Below are 17,072 nucleotides of genomic sequence, written 5' to 3'. Positions count from 1 at the left end.
GACTAGATGAAATCGTACTACGTGCGGAATATGCAATATGCTTGGATTTCGCACCAAAACGAAGCAGGTGTATTTAGAAGACCAGAAACATTGTCAAAGGTGTTCCTATTAAGAAGCATAATTGTTTCGGGACGCAGAACACAGAAGAGAGAAATGACAACTATAGTACGTAGGCTTTGTAGAATCACAGATAGTACTGGAGGTATCCTTCTTAGATGGTCAGATGCCAAAAGAGGGGTCTTAAGATTTTCTTGCTTCAAAATAATCATGTTATCATATATTGGAACAGTAAGTGTAAGGTTACAAGAAGTTGAAAGGCTAAGTGAACAAAGCAGGAAAGAAAAAGGACAAAACACAAGGGAAGATGAAAAGAAAACCCCAAACCAGAGCAGTGAGAAAAGCAATATATTTAAAATCGTCAGACCGATTGTTTATATGCCCAGTACGCCGTACTCTGCGCTGCGCTTATGCAAATAACAGACAAGTACACACCCGTATCTCTTATCATGATCCAATCCACTTCCACAGAACACTCAGTAGTTGATCTCGGTGAACCGGCTTGCCGATGCAATCGCTCATGCCCTTTGCAATGTAGCTTTCGGCGTCGCCTTGCATAGCATTCCCTGTGACTGCAATAATCGGCATTTGGAGCCCCATATCGCGGATATGTCCTGTCGCGACAAGGCCATCCATGATGGGCATGGAGACATCCATCAAAATAACGTTGTAGGATAGCGGCTTCTTCTTGATCTTGGAGAGTGCCTCGGCGCCATTCCAAGCCCCGTCCACTCGCGTGAAGCCGATGCTGCGAAGGAGTTTCAACATCATGGTATGGTTGACCATGTTGTCCTCAACCAATAAGACATGTTTGTGGGGCGCAATGGCTCGCATTTTGTCGCAGAGATCGTGGCCCACGGGTGTTAATGCAGGACTGCGGGGCTTGAGTGACGAAGTACTAGATCGGTCTCCTAATTTGGCAGTGAACCAGAAGACACTGCCTTGGCCATCCGGGTTAGGAGAATATCCCACTTTTCCGTCCATGAGTTCCGCCAGACTTTTGCAAATCGACAGGCCCAATCCAGTTCCCTGGTATTGTCGAGTGGTCGAGTTGGCAAAGCGGGTAAATGGGGTAAAGAGGGTATTCATTGCGTTATCAGGAACACCGATGCCGGTGTCGACGACCTCTGTACGCACGATGCAACATCCCTCCTCTTGTTCGTCCGGAGAGCACGCTGTGGAGACCCGGATATGGCCGCTCTCGGTAAACTTGACTGCATTGCCGACCAAGTTCTGCAGGATCTGGCGATATCGTAGGGGATCTCCTCGAAGATTTCGGGGAAAGTCAGGTGCAATGTCCGTGGTCAGTGCGACACCGTTCTTCAAAGATGGGCGACAATTCCGTATAACGGCTCCGACCACATCGCTGACATCAACGACATCGGAATGTAAGGAGAAAGAGCCAGATGAGAGTTTTGAGTAGTCAAGCACATCGTTCACAGTCTCAAGCAAGAGAGACATGCAGTCTTGGATGATGGCAGCATGCTCGAGCTGTGTCGGTGACAGACTCGTGTCAGCCAGCATTGTCATGGCAATTTTCATCCCGTTCATCGGAGTCCGGATTTCGTGGCTAATATTGGCGAGAAAGTCGGTCTTTAAGCGTGACGACTCTTCGAAAGCAGCAATTATGCGGGCCTCGGCTTCTTTGCGCTCACTAAGGTCCCGGGTGACTTTAACGAAACCAACGTGCTGCCCGAACTGGTAGATGGGAGTAATAAGCACATTGGCCCAGAATCGCGAGCCATCGCGCCGATACCTCCACCCCTCATCTTCCATACGGCCTTCGCGCAAGCACACAGCAAGACCTCGGAGGGGCTTTCCAGCCAGGCGATCCTCCGGGCTGTAAAAAACAGAAAAATGTCTGCCCAGGATCTCCTCTGCAGGCCATCCCTTCATGATTGCAGCGCCGGGATTCCAGGTGGAGATATTGCCCTGTGTATCGAGCATGAAAATGGCGTACTCTTTGACGGTATCCACGAGGATTTTGTAAGTTTCGTTTGTATAGGCATGGTTAATGCTGGCGGTCTCCTCGGAAAGCTTGTGCGCCTCCAATACAATGTACAGCAGAGTGAATGCGTCAAAGATGGGAGTAACTCGGAGGTTGTATAAAAATTTGTCGCTGGACACGATTCTCTCCACTATCTGGGTTTCCTTCGTTGAGCAAGCTGCACGCAGTGCGCCACAAAGGATAGCGATGTTAGGAGCGGGTACGGCAGCTGGGTCGAGGTCACGAACGGTCGCATGCAGCATAGATTGGCGCGTCTTGCCGGATAAAGCGAGATGACTATCAGAGACCTCGACAATGGTCATGGATGAATCGAGGACGATGGTCGGCGTCGGGGTATGGCGATAGATGCATGCGAGCGAAGGAGACACCACTGGAGAGTCATCGTCGGGCAGAGGTACACTGCGTGATGTCGCGAGCTTCTCATCGAGGGAGAGAGCGGCCACTTGGCCGTCGAGAAACATCGCGGCTCGTTTGAACAGACATGAAAGGCAGAAGAAGGGAGAGAACGGAGATATCTTCTTTTGTTGGTCTTTATCGCGTGGCGGAAGAAAAGTCACTGTGAGTGGCGGAAACGCAGCCGGCAGCAGAACCACTCATTGGCGCTTCCACTGCGCTGCCATTCATTGGTGCGACTTGAGCTGGAACCAAGCTTCTGGCTTTCCACTCCAGGCGATCGCCCCGGACATCCCCGCCTGTGCCCATGGAGTTAAGGTGTCTAGGCCATCTGAGAGCAGGTGATTAGTCTTCCACTTGTCTTCTCTGAGAGCGAGCAAAGTCCGTTTAGGCTCACGGGTGGCGACTGTCTGAAGATCAGAATACTATCACTGATGCTCATCTTCTTCATTGTGTGGGCACAGAGAGAGAATAGCCGTTATGGTGAGTCCTTCAGAGCGATTAGACAAGAGTGTAGTCAGAACTAGCTGCTACTGGTACTTATTGGAGGCATTTGAGCTGTCTGAAATGTTTGACAACTGCCGGCGGTCCATCGGGCCCAGCCATCGGAGCAGCAAGCCGCCAATCAGAGTGTCATAAGTAACTGTATTCTGCTCGCTCGGATAGTTACCATGGATCGAAGCAGGTTTGGCTGCCCGCTAAATCTAATCAGCTAGATTTTCATCGCCGAAAAGAGCAAGACCACGAAGCTTCGGACGACCGGGAATGCCGGTCGAATAATCTCGGCTATATCAAGCCCGCTGAAGTCTTGCGACAAATCTGTAACAATCGACGAAGGTATTTATTCACCAACATCAAGCAAAGAAGCGCTTTCGGATCTCAGGCCACGGCTATTGTGGCGTTTGTATACCCTTCATGCTGTGGGACGGGAAAGAGTCCGCTCTCTAAGCATGCATGGCTGGGTTTAAGGACGTGTTCATCGATATGGAGCGCCTGCGACTCAATTCAATATCGCATGCCACTTCGTTCACGGTAAGCCCAGTTATGAAGAATAGTAAGCAATGCCGGGATATAATTAGGGTTGGGACATTATTTGGGTTCGCCTTCCGAAATGACAGATTGGGGAACCCCACTTCCGCAGTAACATGTACTTCTGCGTACACATGGCGTCCTTGGGCGACACAATGGGGTCATAAATCATTAATATAGTCACTCAGACCACCTCCACTTGCTTTATGCCTTTGAACGTATGCCGGATTCTATTGCATGAACCCAGAGCTATGTTCTGTTGACTCCTACTTCAATGGTCCCGTTGGTCGGTGAGCAATATATTTACGGTCAGTGGGTAGGAGCAGCTTCGGACGAGTGCTTCAATCTAACTGGTACATGTAAGCCCAATATAGCTACTATATTTCCATCATGCAGTTGTTGATCAGGCGATGAGTGGATGACACCAGATCCTGCGAATGGGGACGTCATCGTATTCTTCGCCCATGATAAGTTAATTCCTAACAACAAAGGGTTACCCCATATTATTATTCTGGAGAACGGCAAGGCTGAGCTGGATGCAACTGAAGAGGTACTCTTTGCAGCAAGCCCTCTCTCTATTGGTTTGTTGAAGGAGCAGCCCGAATCTACGGAGATATTATCCGACACAGCCAGCATGGGGTTCCAAAAGAGCCAATCGGTTCCGTATGTGCGCTCATTACACTGTAGATTACATTATTGCCGCTGACAGACCAACCTACCTCTGCCGAGCTCTTATGTTCAAGCTATCAAAGTATTGTTATATTTCCAGAACATAGGGAATCTTGTACAAGTTTCTAGCCTTAATACCTTTATCAACATATTTCCAGCTTTATTAAATATCTGGATTTGCCACGCACGTGATCTAATGAGACAGTTCATCTTTATGAGGTTGTTGTTCTGATAATCATCATCAGCTGAACCGAATTTCATACTGGTAGGAGCTTCAAATATGCATAACCTGGTGATCTGAGGACACATACACCTCAAAGAATGTGGACTAAGGCATGAGTGTGGCCGGTTGACCCACTCTATGTATATTCAAGCTGTTCCACTACTGCCAGTGGCATGTTGTATCATTTCTCTGGTTCGACATACATGCAACCCCTTGCTTACATAATTCTCAGGCCTAGCATGTCTCTCAGAGACTGGAGAATGTAAAGCATTTTTCTTCCTCTTCAAACTCAGTGTTTATCCAGTAAGCATATGGACACTTCATACGTGGAATGGTATAGTTACCAAACAAAGATGAAGTTGAATGTGCAGAATGGCGGTCGCTGTGCTATGTATGCGTGATCCTTACTTATGTGCCTCACATACCGGTATTACACAATTCACTCACCCATCGCATTATATATAGAGCCCAGGTAGCCCTCAATAATGTCCTCGGAAACTATACTTCCATATTCCTGGCTGTCACAACCTTAGCACTATTATACTTCATCAACTTTCAATAAAAAAGATGGTACTTATCGCCAAACTTCTCACTCTGGCTTTAACTGCTGCCGCTACCCCTATCCTTCGCCGCGACGCAAGCAAAGTCGAAGCCGATATAAACCAGATAATTGCCCCGGGGTTTGAAACTCTTTACAATGACGTTGATGCTTTCCCCTCTAGTGGTTCAGCCGGGGCTGTGGCTATCGACAACGATTTCCAGAATCTTGTTTCTTCGGTGAATCATGCAACTACCGATATCAACAGCGCCGGCTCCCGGGATGAACAAGCTGGACTCGCTATTCTTCAGGACGTCAGAAAAGTGGTAATCGCAAGCCTTTGGGGCGTATTAAGTACGCTTGAAGATCAAGCAACTGCTTGGTCAAGTGTTCCAGGTGGAGCAGATCTAGTACTCAACGATCTCCACACTCTCCACACGGCCTTCGACAATTTCGCTGATGCATTGATAACGAACGTACCCGTTTCTGTCAACAACCAAGCTACCTCAGCCAAGTCTGATATCGATAGTATTTTTAACTCTGCCGAAGCCGCCTTCTCCTAGACCACTTGTCTATTTCATGGCGCAGGAAACCTGTCAATGACGCCATGTGGCGACGAAACATTTCGTTGCTTCGAGGAAGGGATGAAGTGGTGCTACGGATATTGAAAAGTGTCGAAGCAAATGGTGAGAAGCTGAAAATGGGACTTGGAACTTCATCCGATTCTTGCATCAATTTCCTTTTATTGGTTGTTCTTGTACCTTACAACTCGATGGGTCTAGTTTGTAATCCTGGGAATTTACTTTACTCCCATCGCAGCATTGTCGCGTTCCTCTCTCAGTGTACTGGATTCCACCATTGAAGTTGCTTCTATAAGTTTATTCAGGCTTGCTGCTAAGCTAGGGCGTCCTGGATAGAGCTTCACTGTTTCAACAACTTCCAGCAAACATCATGTTGTTTAGTTCAAATATTAAGCAGGCGCGATCGAACTCATCCCCTACCCTTCATGAAGGGAATGAAAGTGACAGCATGGTTTAAGTCCAAAGGCGGCAGCTTAATCTTAACCCAAAGTAAACGATCGCAGGAGTATGACATCCAAGCGACGACCGAAGCAGATTCATTACCCCTTCTTGACCCCCTGTGCATTCTTTAAGAAACTTGAAGGCAAGTACAATATCTATTGTACTTCTTTAGCATTAACCTGATTATAGAAACTTATTAAAGATACATCTGGGTGTAAGGCCCTCTCCTAGTCACAATGTATCTATCATTTACCTTGCTCGAACATATGCTCTGGAATCTCCATGAAGGAGTGGGGCTTTATTCAAATCCCCTAATGGAGGCTTAAAGATTCAACAAGGCGTGGGGAGTAGCACATGGAAAGGAAGCCACGGGAAAGAGAACATCAAAAGTATACAGTATCTCCAGTTAAGCGGGCTGAGTATTTGACCAGAACTTGGAATATTTTTATGGGCATTGGCTGCTCGCGAACAGGACTTTGACATGATGACCAACGAGCTCATGCTTGGTTAACGTTAAGCATAGATCCGCTTAACTGGCGACGACTTTCACAATTGGAGATTCGGGATTCGGACAAGAATAATCCATGTATACTTCTCGGGTAATTTTTTGCCTTTCATATTCATATATTCCGATCGGTCTTTTTAGTGCATTGTCGACCTATTTCACCACTCCGATATCGTGTAATCCCGAGCAGGAGGGGATTATCACAATATTGGACCAGGCTGTTCAATTCTTGCGGCCGCGCAATGCTGCCCGATTTTAGCGAGGTGTCTAGGCTAATTACCCCCAAGGCAAACGGCTGTGTGTGAACCGAGCCACTACTACCCATGTTAGTGCCTTTTCTTCCGTTGGGGATGTGGCCCGCTGTCCTGTCTGAGTCCTTTCATCTCGCGTCCGCCCTCCGTTGACCTCGGCGACGTTGGACTCCGAGTGCGCCATTCAAGGTAAAGATCATCATTATCGGTCCGCCTGTACATCACCTACCTAATTCGGCATGGACGCCAACTGGGAGACAAAGAACCGCAATTGATGAGGTTATACTAAGTTGAATCGTGGTCAGTAAGCACTAACCGTAACGGGTTATAGTTAGGCTGTGGCCAGAACAACCGGGTGTGCTCGGTGATCTGTGCGCTGTAACTACAGAACACATCCCTTTGTTTTAATAAGACTACAATGACATATTCTTACCCATAACCAGGATGCGCACATTGAGTACTGGAACATTGGCCATTCAGCCCCTAAGAGTGAGTGTTTTTCCACAAGTACAAGAAAACTGTCACCAAGTGGAAATACAGAGGATCCCCGCAATCAGTTGATTGCGATGCGCCGGCAGCTCGACTAGCGCAAGGGGGTGGGGCTCAACAAGGATGTGATAAAGAGCGCAGTCCAGTAACTTGTTAGTTAGCTACTTTAGTAGTTGTTGTCCATGCCTTATATGTTATGATCTACACTTACACAAGAGAACTTTCGATTCCCTGCGCTCCCGTCTGCGGACGGAGGTGGCGTAACAAGGCTATGATGATGGAGATAACGAGCGCTGCCCACTATTTTGTTAGTTTGTTACTCCGTTACATTATGTACTGATCTATTTTTACACTAGAGAATTTTTTGTTCTCCTCGCAGGCTGGTTAGCAGGGCTGCTCAAGTCCAGCCCACTCTCCTTCCCAGGCTTAAATTCTTGGGATGCGACTACAGACGGACCAGTTGGCCAGAAGTGTACCTGCATCATGCCGCCGAGACAGACAGTTGCTTCGTCGATAAGTGACTATGTTGAAAAGCCCCTACAGAATCCCACAGCTAGTGGCCCGTCTGCGTCTACGGGTGCTGTGACCGAGCGCAAGATCACAGGCGTTGCGTGGTTTGTTGTCAATGTTGCGCTGCTGTCGGCGACTTTTCTGTACGCCTTCGACAATACCGTGACCGCAACGGTGCGGCCTGCCATTGTCGACACATTTGGCAATCGCATAGATATGCTACCGTGGGTTTCAGTGGCGTATCCCATGGGTGAAGTTGGAACCAACCCTATCTGGTAAGAGAAGTGAGCAGCAGTGTAATTAGGCGGGACAGACTACCAACACTTTTGTTCACAGGGCGAAGCTCAACAAGTTCCTCGACGGCAAGCTTGTCTTTCTCGCTGCCCTGCTTATCTTCGAAGTAGGATCTGCGGTTATCGGCTCAGCGTCGTCCATTGGCGCTGTCGTCGCGGGTCGCGCTTTGGCTGGCTCCGGTGGCTCAGGCATCTATGTCGGCACCATTAGCATGATCACTGGAATGACGACTGCCAAAGAACAAAACCAATATCTTAATATTGTCGGCATGGCGTGGAGCTTGGGAACTATCCTTGGCCCCGTTATAGGATCTGCGTTTGCTGATTCGCCTGCAACATGGAGATGGGCTTTTTATATTAATATCTGTGTTGCCGCCGTTGCCGCGCCCGCATGTATCTGGATTATGCCTTCGGCGCCACCTAGCGTGTTTCTAGGAGCCATGGACGTGATCAGGGCGTTTGACCATCTGGGTGCTGTGCTATTCCTTGGCTCTGCTGTGTCGACAGTCATGCTTCTAGGGTTTGGCGGCGTCGTGTACAGCTGGGATAGCGGCCAGATGATTGGACTTTACGTTACCACTGCTATTATATGGATCATGTTTGCTCTGCAGCAGAGATTCCACCTTTTTACATCGGATCGCATTTTCCCCGTGCAGTTCTTCAAGGATCCATTGGTGGTTGGCCTGTGGATCTGGACAATTGTCGCAATTTCTGACATCGTTGTCACCATCTACACGCTTCCGTTGTTTTTCCAGTTTGTGCTGCATGACTCTTCGATGCGCTCTGCAGTCTATACCCTGCCATTTGTAGCCTCTATTGTGGTCAGTGCGGGCATTAGCGGGGGAGTGATGCCCAAGTTCCCATGGTACAAGTGCTGGTTCATCTGGGCCAGTGTCCTGCTTCTTGTTAGCAACGGCCTGCTGTCCAGCATTCACACGAATACCTCTCGGGCTACCATTTGTGGATATACCGTTATGCAGGGTTTTGGTGTCGGACCAGTCATTCAACTTGGCTATACTGTGGGCCAGTTGAAGCGTCCGCAGGCGGCAAGGAAAGACGTTACAGCTTTCTTCTCTTGTGCGCAGATGGGTGGTCTAGCCTTGTCACTGGGCATCGCTACCTCTGTTCTTATCAACCATGCTACGGAGAAGATATCGCACATTCTACCAAATGTTCCTCTTAGCGAAATCAGAGGCGCTATTGATGGAGTAGGAAGTAGCCTGCTCGCGACGTTGTCCGAACATGTTCGTGCTCAGGTCACGAACGCAGTTACGCAGAGTGTAGCTTCCGTGTTTTACCTGAACATATTTGGTGCAGCGCTTGGGTTCCTTATTGCTCTTCCTCTCAAACTTGAGAAATTGGATTTCGCCGCGCTGCAATAATGCAATTATCTATCTGCTCCAAGCTGACAAACGTTCAGTGCACATATCACTGTTAGCATGATACAACTGTTATATTCGAAATGGTATTGATTGGCGATATGCTCTTGTATATAACCTGGATCTGTGGTATAGAAATCACAACATAGTAAGATGTGAGGCATAGTAGGCTTTAGAGAGTAGCATCCATCACCCATAAAAACGTACAGTGAAACTAGGGACAATTTTACACGGCGGAGCGTAATGTTACCCAGACGAACCTAGTCATTACTAGCTGTGGGCGCTATATATCCAGCCCCGCAAACCTAGAGCCACATCTGAGACGCCCGCCTGTTGCTGGCCACAGGTAGTAGTGGGTAACAACCCAGTCAGCCTTGTCCAACAATTCAAGTGGGTGGCACCAAAGACTTACAGGGATCCACGCGTCATAAAAATCCCGTGGGGTTGCTGTTAGTCGGGCAACCGACCCGGAGCTATTAAACATAGTGTGATCCCATCCACTGCGCCCAGTTCGTTCCGTCACCATCACATTCCACCCTACGATCACATTCAACAATATGGGCATTTACACTCGGCTCCCCGAAAGCATCGACGAGGTCGACATTATCATTGCCGGCGGTTTGTTCATCTACTCATCTGCAAATTCAAACTCTATACTAACGATCTCTCCAAGGCGGTACCGCGGGGTGTGTCGTTGCTTCCAGACTCGCCGATGCCGATCCCTCACTGTCCATCCTCGTGGTTGAGGGCGGGCAGAACAACAAGGGCAACCACTTGATTGCGTTCCCACTCCTTTTTCCAACTGCACTGCTTCCAACTAGTACCGCAACCCTGTTTTACAAGGGAAATGCGGAGCCGCAGTTGGACAACCGCGAAATGATCGTCCCAGCAGGTGGTGTTCTGGGCGGAGGGTCATCAATCAACTTGATGATGTACAGTCGTGCTCAACGCCATGATTGGGATTCGTGGGCCACTCCCGGATGGTCTACAGATGAGATGATCCCCTTCTTAAAAAAGGTATGTTATCGAATCGACAAAGCTGCACTCTGTGAACCCTGCGGCATTGCCATTTTTGACTACAGTGTTCACTAACCCACCATTACTCATTGTAGCTTGAGACGTATCATGGTCCGGGGTCTGACTCTGTTCATGGAAAGAATGGCCCTATTGTTGTGTCTCAGGGGACGTTCTACTCTGAGCGTACGGCAGAGCAATTCATTGCTGCCGCCAACGAGGTCGGCTACCCGACGGTCAAGGATCTTCAAGACCTCGACACTAGCAACGGCGTTCAACGCGCCCTCCGCTTTGTTGACAAGGAGGGCCGCCGCCAGGATGCCGCCAGCAACTACTTGCATCCGAAGCTGGAAGATGGAGCACACCCAAACCTCCACGTCCTTGTTGAGACGAAGGTGATCAAGATTCTGTTCGAGGGCAAACGAGCTGTGGGTGTTGAGTTCAAGCCAAACCCTGCCTTCCAGAAGGATAACAACACCGATGTTCGACACGTCAAGGCCAGAAAGCTAGTTATTAGTTCCTGTGGCGCTATAGGCACCCCGTTGCTTCTCGAGAGGTCCGGTCTCGGCGACGAGGCAATTCTCAACAAGGCTGGCGTTCCTACTGTGGCCCATATCCCCGGAATCGGCCGGGACTACCAGGATCATCATCTCTTGACTCAGGCATACTACAGTGCCTTGGAGCCAACCGAGACGTTTGACGCCCCTCTTTCCGGTAGAATCAACATGGAAGAGTTAATCAAAACCAATGCGCCAATCATGGGGTGGAATGCCCAAGATGCCTCCTGCAAGCTGCGTCCCACCGAAGCGGATGTCGCTGCTCTTGGACCTGAATTCGAGGCGGCATACGCAAGAGATTATCTCTCCACTCCCAACAAACCCATGGCGCTAATGGCATTGCTCGGCGGCTTCCCTGGTGAGCCACACACCGTTGAACCAGGCCAATACCTCGCGACGTCTTTGTTCACTGTCTACCCCTACGCCAGGGGCCACGTCCACATTACAAGCCCTGATCCCGACGCAGATATATCGTTTGAGACTGGATTCTTGAAAAGTGACCTGGATGTCAAGAAGCTCATTTGGGCCTACAAGAAGCAGCGAGAGATCGTGCGCAGAATGGATGTTTACCGCGGCGAGTTTGCGGGCGTGCACCCGCCGTTCGCTGAGGATTCCGCCGCCGCCCTTGTCAGGCTGGACAAGCCAAATGACAAGAACATCCCCGATATCCAGTACACTGCGGAGGACGACAAGGTCATTGAGGGCTGGGTGCGCAAGAATGTCGGCACCACCTGGCACTCGCTAGGTACTTGCAAAATGGGCGCGCTTGCTGATGGCGGCGTGGTTGATCCCGAGCTTAATGTTCATGGGATTGAGGGCCTGAAGCTCGTGGACCTGAGTATCGTTCCTCAGAACATTGGCGCAAATGCGGCCACCACTGCTTACGCTATTGGTGAGAAGGCTGCTACTATCATTATGAAGGACCTTGGGCTTGCTGGAAACGAGTGAACTGCCGCTAGATTCCAAGTGTAATGATCGGATCTGTACACTTTTCCCACGGCTGATATATGAGGTTTGCAGCGATCAATTTACCAAAACAAATTTATTATTCACTTTCAAAAGAGTAACTCTAGTCTCTCTCAAAATTGCGGTGAGACTTGGTCAATATGTACGGTTGAGGAACTACCTGATATGTGGTAGGTTCTCTGGTTAGTGAGTTTTTAGGTATGTAGAGCCTACATCATTTTGGAAGCGGCATTAATATGTGCCTATCACTACAACGAAAGTTCTCTGGGTTTAATTGCATCCGATGTAACTAACATGAACGACATACTATGTCCTCATCACCTTCCCAAGTAACATCATCGGAAAATGCCACTTCTATTGGCATGAATACATCTTCCAATCTGGGCTCGCTTGCAGTATTATTATTACCCAACCTTCGAGTCGCTGATAGCAGTCGAGATGACAACCCTCGTTCATCTAATAATGAATTACCACTCTTTATATCATCAATATATCATTATCATCACTATCATTCCAAACGTCTCGAATCTGTAAAGTATTCAACCATCTCATGTGTTATTTCACGTAGGCTGACTCGAGCATTATAAGTACACAACCCATCTCCTAATTAATTTTTTCCCATGTTTGTTGATAAGTTGGCCAAGGCTCTTCCTGTTCAGGAGGTGTAATGCCACCACGGGGCCGGCTGTTTGGGAATCAGACTACTCATGAGAGAGACCAAGTAAGACAGGCAGACTCCCGGAGCGCGACCAATCCCATAACCCTCATGGCTACCTCATCATCACCCTGGTTCAATAGTCTGTACAACATAGGTAAAAATAGATTAGGAAATACAATCCTTCCAAAATGGCTTTGGGTATCATTGCATGTGTTCTCTTTGAGTGATCTATCCCTCTGGTCTACCTTCCCCGTCTTACATTTGAGAGTATTATAACCATGAAGACCCGATAAATATGTTCCAAATCACGTCCTACCGTCCCGGTACACATTTATCCTTCTCTCCATATCCTTAATAAACATCTCTACAACATAGCCTCGCTTGGTATCGCCCCATTCAGTGCTGGGGCACATTTCCTTCACGATGACGGTTATACCTCAGGCACAGAAAATCTACAAATTCTGGTTCAATAATCCTGGAATCCAATATGTGTTCAACGCTGATGGCGATGAGTGGATTTCGCTACAGCCCTGGCAACACTCTGAGCGGCAGATGTGGGTATGCACATTCAGTAAAAAGTATGGTCTCGGTATCAAGAATCTCAGTACTGCTAAATGGATGAGCTTCACCAGCGAAGGATGGATGACGCTTGAAGGTTATCAGAAGGAGTGCGAAAGTTTCACATTCACCCCGCTCCGTGATGGTGGATATCGAATGTCAGTGTGCCTTAAGGGGGCACGCAATGATGTTAGAAGATACACCGAAGATCAGACTGATTTTGTGGGATGCGAACAGCAAATATCGAGTGTTTCGGTTCATTTGGAAGAGATTCCGATATGTGAGTTATCGCCTTATGTTCGAAAAGTCTTCTCTTGTACTGATCTTTGGGGTTAAATAGCGTGAGCCCTCAGTATGAGACTCAACCTCGAGCTACCATTGGCATTGCTTCGATTTTAATCCGAACATTTCTTCTTCCGCTTCTTTACTTGCTTTTTTCATTTCAGATCGGCTTATAGCTCTAGACCTAAAGTTGGAAGAACCGTTACAAACTCATGAATGATGTTTGATGAATTCTGTTCTTTTCTGATACGCAACGTGCTTCAAACGAATAGCATACTATCTTCCCATATCACACCCTGTTCATCTCTGGTATGCCCTCCGGTTGGCATTAATCAGCGCGATGCCCTCTTTACGCCAAGTATCCGGCGCCGCATACGACGTGACATTCGCATCCCAGATCATACTTATTGGATTCTCTAGATCGTACACGGGCCAGTTCTCCGTCCGAGTGGCGTTCCGCCCACGTCCAGTCCACGCATTAGGATCCAGACTATTGACGAAGCTGATCCATGAGCCCGACATGAGGTAGCTAAGATCAGTGTAACTCTCCGGAGCATTGATAAAGGGGTTCGGACTGAAACCATAACCATTAAGGTTGTTGAATATGAAAATCAAGTCCGAGAAATGTGCCACGCCTTCTTCCCAGTTGTAATCGTCTGTCTTGGTGTTGAATCGGTAGCAGTATGCACTTAGGTTATGTGCTGCCCATAGCTCACAGGTGTAGCGGGTCGCAGCTATGAACTGAGCGTCGCCGTAGTATGCTGCTGTCTGGCGGAATGCAGCACCGTAGGGCTGTGGGAAAGTGACATTGCCGCCGAGTTCTTCGGATGATGGGATGCCGAAGTCGGTGGTGTTGGGGTAGAGCTCGAGTAGCTCGGATACAACGCGCTCGTCGAGGGCCCAGCCGTAGGTTATTGTTGCTGGGTTGATTCTTAGTGGGGAGAAAGGGATGAGGGAAAGAAGTACATACAGCTGAGGTAGTTCTTCAATTCGGCAGTGGTGTTCACTGGTTCCGGGCACTCTGTGGTTCCTTCATCCGTAGTGTATCCGATTATAATAGGTACCTTGACGAAATCTCCTCTATCGAGTTGCTCGCTGGGATATCGCGCCACGAAATCACCGTCCACTGTGGGCCTCCAATTGTAAGGCGTTGTGTCGTTAGCAGTTGTGTTCAGGATATTGTTCAGGACAGTGAAGGGCGTGCGGCGTAGACAGTCCAGCTTGCGGACAGCCTGCGAACATCCAGCCTCATCTGCTATCTGCTGAAACCAGGGCTCGTACGTCCAGGTGAGGTTCAAACCACTGCCAGGTAGCACCGCGCCGGACTCCATCATACCTCCACGGAAGAGCCCGTCGTCCCGCCCGTTGTACGCGCGGATTTGGTATCCCACGCTCTCGGAGCCGGCACTCTGCCCGTATATTACCACTTTATCTGGGTCGCCTTAATAGAAGAGGCACAAATAAGTGAGCATGGACTATAATTATTCAAGGCAATATGGAAACCTACCACCAAAATCTGCGATGTTCTCTTTCACCCAATTCAAGGCCAGGCGCTGGTCCTTGAGCCCCAGATTCAACGATCCTTCATTGGCAAGCTCAACCCCATTGAAGAAACCCCAGGGACCGAGACGATATGCAATGCTTACTGCGATGATTGGCTGGCCGATGTTGAGTGAGTGTTCAACAATGAATGTAAGATTGTAACGGAGGTCGGGAGTGCCGCCTTGTGCGAAACCGCCACCTGTTGCATTCGTTCAGCATCGGGCGTGACTTGCCATTGTCGGGATGGATTTCATTACATACCATGAATCCATACAAGGACTGGAAGACTTGCGTTGTCGTATCCAGCGGGACGGACCACGTTCAGGTAGAGACAATCCTCGCTCTAATCTGCTGGTCAGGAGAGAACAGCGTAAAGGTGACATTCATCCACACCTGAAGATAACCCTTTTGATCACCACCGTAACCTATGCACTCCTATTACCCGTGCTACATGTAAGTATATAGTCTCAGACTAAACACAGAGCAAGGTCAGTCCAGGTTCTTACCATCGCATAGCCTGTAGCCGGGCGCAATCCCGACCAGGACTCATTAACACTCTCGGGATTAGCCCAACGGAGGTGTGCCAGCGGGGGCTTAGCAAATGGAATCCCTAGAAAGTAGTCCTCCTTATATTGAGGCATGTAGACACCATAATAACTTCCATTCTTTGTCTGGGCTACTGGGTTGGTGCAGGTTGCCACACAGGCCATGCCCAGGGTCAACCAACTAAGCGTTGGAAAGGCACCCTTCATCTTGTTCAATTACTTGATATGTGTCACTGATTTTAAGACATGATATAAGACGAGCTCAACGAGAAATGCGTGATCACTGTGTTCTTATACCTCTATGGCTCGGTCCTTCGGCCGGCGCATTGAGGGTTCAAATCGTGTCGCTCGTCCATGAAAGCCGACTTGTTTGGTCATCCATCCCAGGCATGTATCGGTATCAAATCCATGCACCCCGCATCTCGGCCTTTAGCTCGTGGGGTCCGGGACTGATATTAGCCTATGCTTGTGTAGTTGGGCGCCAGATGGGGTCACCAGCAGGACCAGCTCGGACACCCATACTCTTTCGGGAAGCTTCCCCAAGCCATGAACCCGGCTTATGTCCGAGCATGCATGCATGCGATCCCACGGCTGTTAATGTCAATACCGCCTAGATAGTTCATGAAATATAGTATGAATCTCGCAGTGAGATGGATTGTGAGGAACGTTTAGCTTTCAGTTACTGGGTCAAATTATTTTCCAATTTGACAATAAATACTTCAAGTCCTTCAGGCTGGTAGAGTCAATACCCAAGAAGAAAGATTGAATGGAAATAGTTATAAATGGCACGACGGCTAGAGAACACTTGTCAGCGAGATAATACCTTAGCTTCTAGTGGTATTTAGCGACAGTCACTGTAAGAGCCTGGGGATTGGTACTGATTCAGAAACATGTACTGCTAAAACAGTGGCTAGTGGAGTACAGTGGCTAACATTGCTTGCGGCCCTCATGCACTGCGTGCCAGATATGAGGTGCTATCTGTGGCAAATGCAGGCCACTTTCACCAAATGTGACCAACAAGTTCAAAGGATGAGCTTCAATCCTACTATGGTACAAACTCCTTCGGCATCTCCCACAATATAGATGTCGTATTGGGAGTGGCCTTGCAACACTATGAAGAACGGTGGCAACTCCCATGGCTAGTAGAAAAGTGACTGGGTGTGCTGAGGGCCATAGCAATGACCAAAGCACATGCCGCCTCCGGGGAGGTATAAAGTTCGCCCAGAACCCTGACTGAGTGTGATCATATTTCCGGCAGCATGCTCTATATCTGACACTAAGCCCAAGATTAACGCCGGGTCATTATCATTAACGGCAATGCAGTGGTGTCGTGGCAAATACTACTGTGATATTAACCAGATCCTGGTAATTCACTAGATGTCTTTCCGTCCCTGCCGCCTACACGGCTTTATATACAGCCTTCCTCCTCAGGATATCTCTCCCTCACTTACCTCTGGCCCTGCTCCATGGTATCCTGACAATAAGACGTCATTGAACATTTGCTCTGGGAATACCATATTACTCAATCAAGCAGGTCCAAAATCTCATCACAGGCATTTCAGATGCCAGCACACTAGACCTCAG

General features: G+C 48.6%; 7 protein-coding genes across 7 annotated transcripts; 5 read left to right on the top strand and 2 right to left on the bottom strand.

Moving 5' to 3' along the window:
• Positions 1-128: 128 nt before the first annotated feature.
• BO85DRAFT_444599 (uncharacterized protein) lies at positions 129-2,954 on the bottom strand. The gene has a single exon (XM_025659055.1). It carries the CDS (start codon positions 2,524-2,526, stop codon positions 505-507), a length of 2,022 nt encoding a protein of 673 aa, XP_025521226.1. The 5' UTR covers positions 2,527-2,954; the 3' UTR covers positions 129-504.
• Positions 2,955-3,412: 458 nt separating this feature from the next.
• On the top strand, positions 3,413-4,263 carry BO85DRAFT_433834 (uncharacterized protein; the record flags this gene model as incomplete). Its single annotated transcript, XM_025658436.1, has 5 exons — positions 3,413-3,512; positions 3,668-3,705; positions 3,735-3,846; positions 3,895-4,150; positions 4,257-4,263. 5 exons carry the CDS (start codon positions 3,413-3,415, stop codon positions 4,261-4,263), a joined length of 513 nt encoding a protein of 170 aa, XP_025521225.1.
• A 683-nt stretch (positions 4,264-4,946) lies between these two features.
• Positions 4,947-5,480, top strand: BO85DRAFT_433833 (cell wall mannoprotein 1 family protein; the record flags this gene model as incomplete). The annotated part of the gene is made up of 1 exon (XM_025658435.1): positions 4,947-5,480. The coding sequence occupies one exon, from the start codon at positions 4,947-4,949 to the stop codon at positions 5,478-5,480; it is 534 nt and encodes a 177-aa protein (XP_025521224.1).
• A 1,727-nt stretch (positions 5,481-7,207) lies between these two features.
• On the top strand, positions 7,208-9,488 carry BO85DRAFT_411136 (efflux pump antibiotic resistance protein). The gene is made up of 2 exons (XM_025657514.1): positions 7,208-7,969; positions 8,031-9,488. The coding sequence occupies exons 1-2, from the start codon at positions 7,668-7,670 to the stop codon at positions 9,367-9,369; spliced, it is 1,641 nt and encodes a 546-aa protein (XP_025521223.1). The 5' UTR covers positions 7,208-7,667; the 3' UTR covers positions 9,370-9,488.
• Positions 9,489-9,856: 368 nt separating this feature from the next.
• On the top strand, positions 9,857-12,314 carry BO85DRAFT_444596 (GMC family oxidoreductase). Its single transcript, XM_025659054.1, has 3 exons — positions 9,857-9,984; positions 10,040-10,383; positions 10,479-12,314. The coding sequence occupies exons 1-3, from the start codon at positions 9,924-9,926 to the stop codon at positions 11,883-11,885; spliced, it is 1,812 nt and encodes a 603-aa protein (XP_025521222.1). The 5' UTR covers positions 9,857-9,923; the 3' UTR covers positions 11,886-12,314.
• Positions 12,315-12,984: 670 nt separating this feature from the next.
• BO85DRAFT_483156 (uncharacterized protein) lies at positions 12,985-13,455 on the top strand (the record flags this gene model as incomplete). The annotated part of the gene is made up of 1 exon (XM_025663137.1): positions 12,985-13,455. The coding sequence occupies one exon, from the start codon at positions 12,985-12,987 to the stop codon at positions 13,453-13,455; it is 471 nt and encodes a 156-aa protein (XP_025521221.1).
• A 123-nt stretch (positions 13,456-13,578) lies between these two features.
• Positions 13,579-15,695, bottom strand: BO85DRAFT_495154 (carboxylesterase family protein-like protein; the record flags this gene model as incomplete). The annotated part of the gene is made up of 6 exons (XM_025663900.1): positions 13,579-14,321; positions 14,372-14,842; positions 14,909-15,142; positions 15,205-15,286; positions 15,337-15,378; positions 15,450-15,695. The coding sequence occupies 6 exons, from the start codon at positions 15,693-15,695 to the stop codon at positions 13,702-13,704; spliced, it is 1,695 nt and encodes a 564-aa protein (XP_025521220.1). The 3' UTR covers positions 13,579-13,701.
• Positions 15,696-17,072: the final 1,377 nt, after the last annotated feature.

The sequence above is a fragment of the Aspergillus piperis genome, assembly GCF_003184755.1.
Source record: "Aspergillus piperis CBS 112811 unplaced genomic scaffold BO85scaffold_1, whole genome shotgun sequence".
NCBI lineage: Eukaryota > Fungi > Ascomycota > Eurotiomycetes > Eurotiales > Aspergillaceae > Aspergillus > Aspergillus piperis.
Note: the sequence above shows the minus strand (reverse complement) of the source record. Positions and strands in the feature narration are given on the sequence as shown.

Coding starts and splice junctions, on each gene's coding strand:
- BO85DRAFT_411136 (XM_025657514.1), top strand. CDS start 7,668: ATGCCGCCGAGACAGACAGTTGCTTCGTCGATAAGTGACTATGTTGAA. Junction 7,970..8,030: donor GTTGGAACCAACCCTATCTG/GTAAGAGAAGTG, acceptor TTTTGTTCACAG/GGCGAAGCTCAACAAGTTCC.
- BO85DRAFT_444599 (XM_025659055.1), bottom strand. CDS start 2,526: ATGTTTCTCGACGGCCAAGTGGCCGCTCTCTCCCTCGATGAGAAGCTC.
- BO85DRAFT_444596 (XM_025659054.1), top strand. CDS start 9,924: ATGGGCATTTACACTCGGCTCCCCGAAAGCATCGACGAGGTCGACATT. Junction 9,985..10,039: donor CGACATTATCATTGCCGGCG/GTTTGTTCATCT, acceptor GATCTCTCCAAG/GCGGTACCGCGGGGTGTGTC. Junction 10,384..10,478: donor TGATCCCCTTCTTAAAAAAG/GTATGTTATCGA, acceptor TACTCATTGTAG/CTTGAGACGTATCATGGTCC.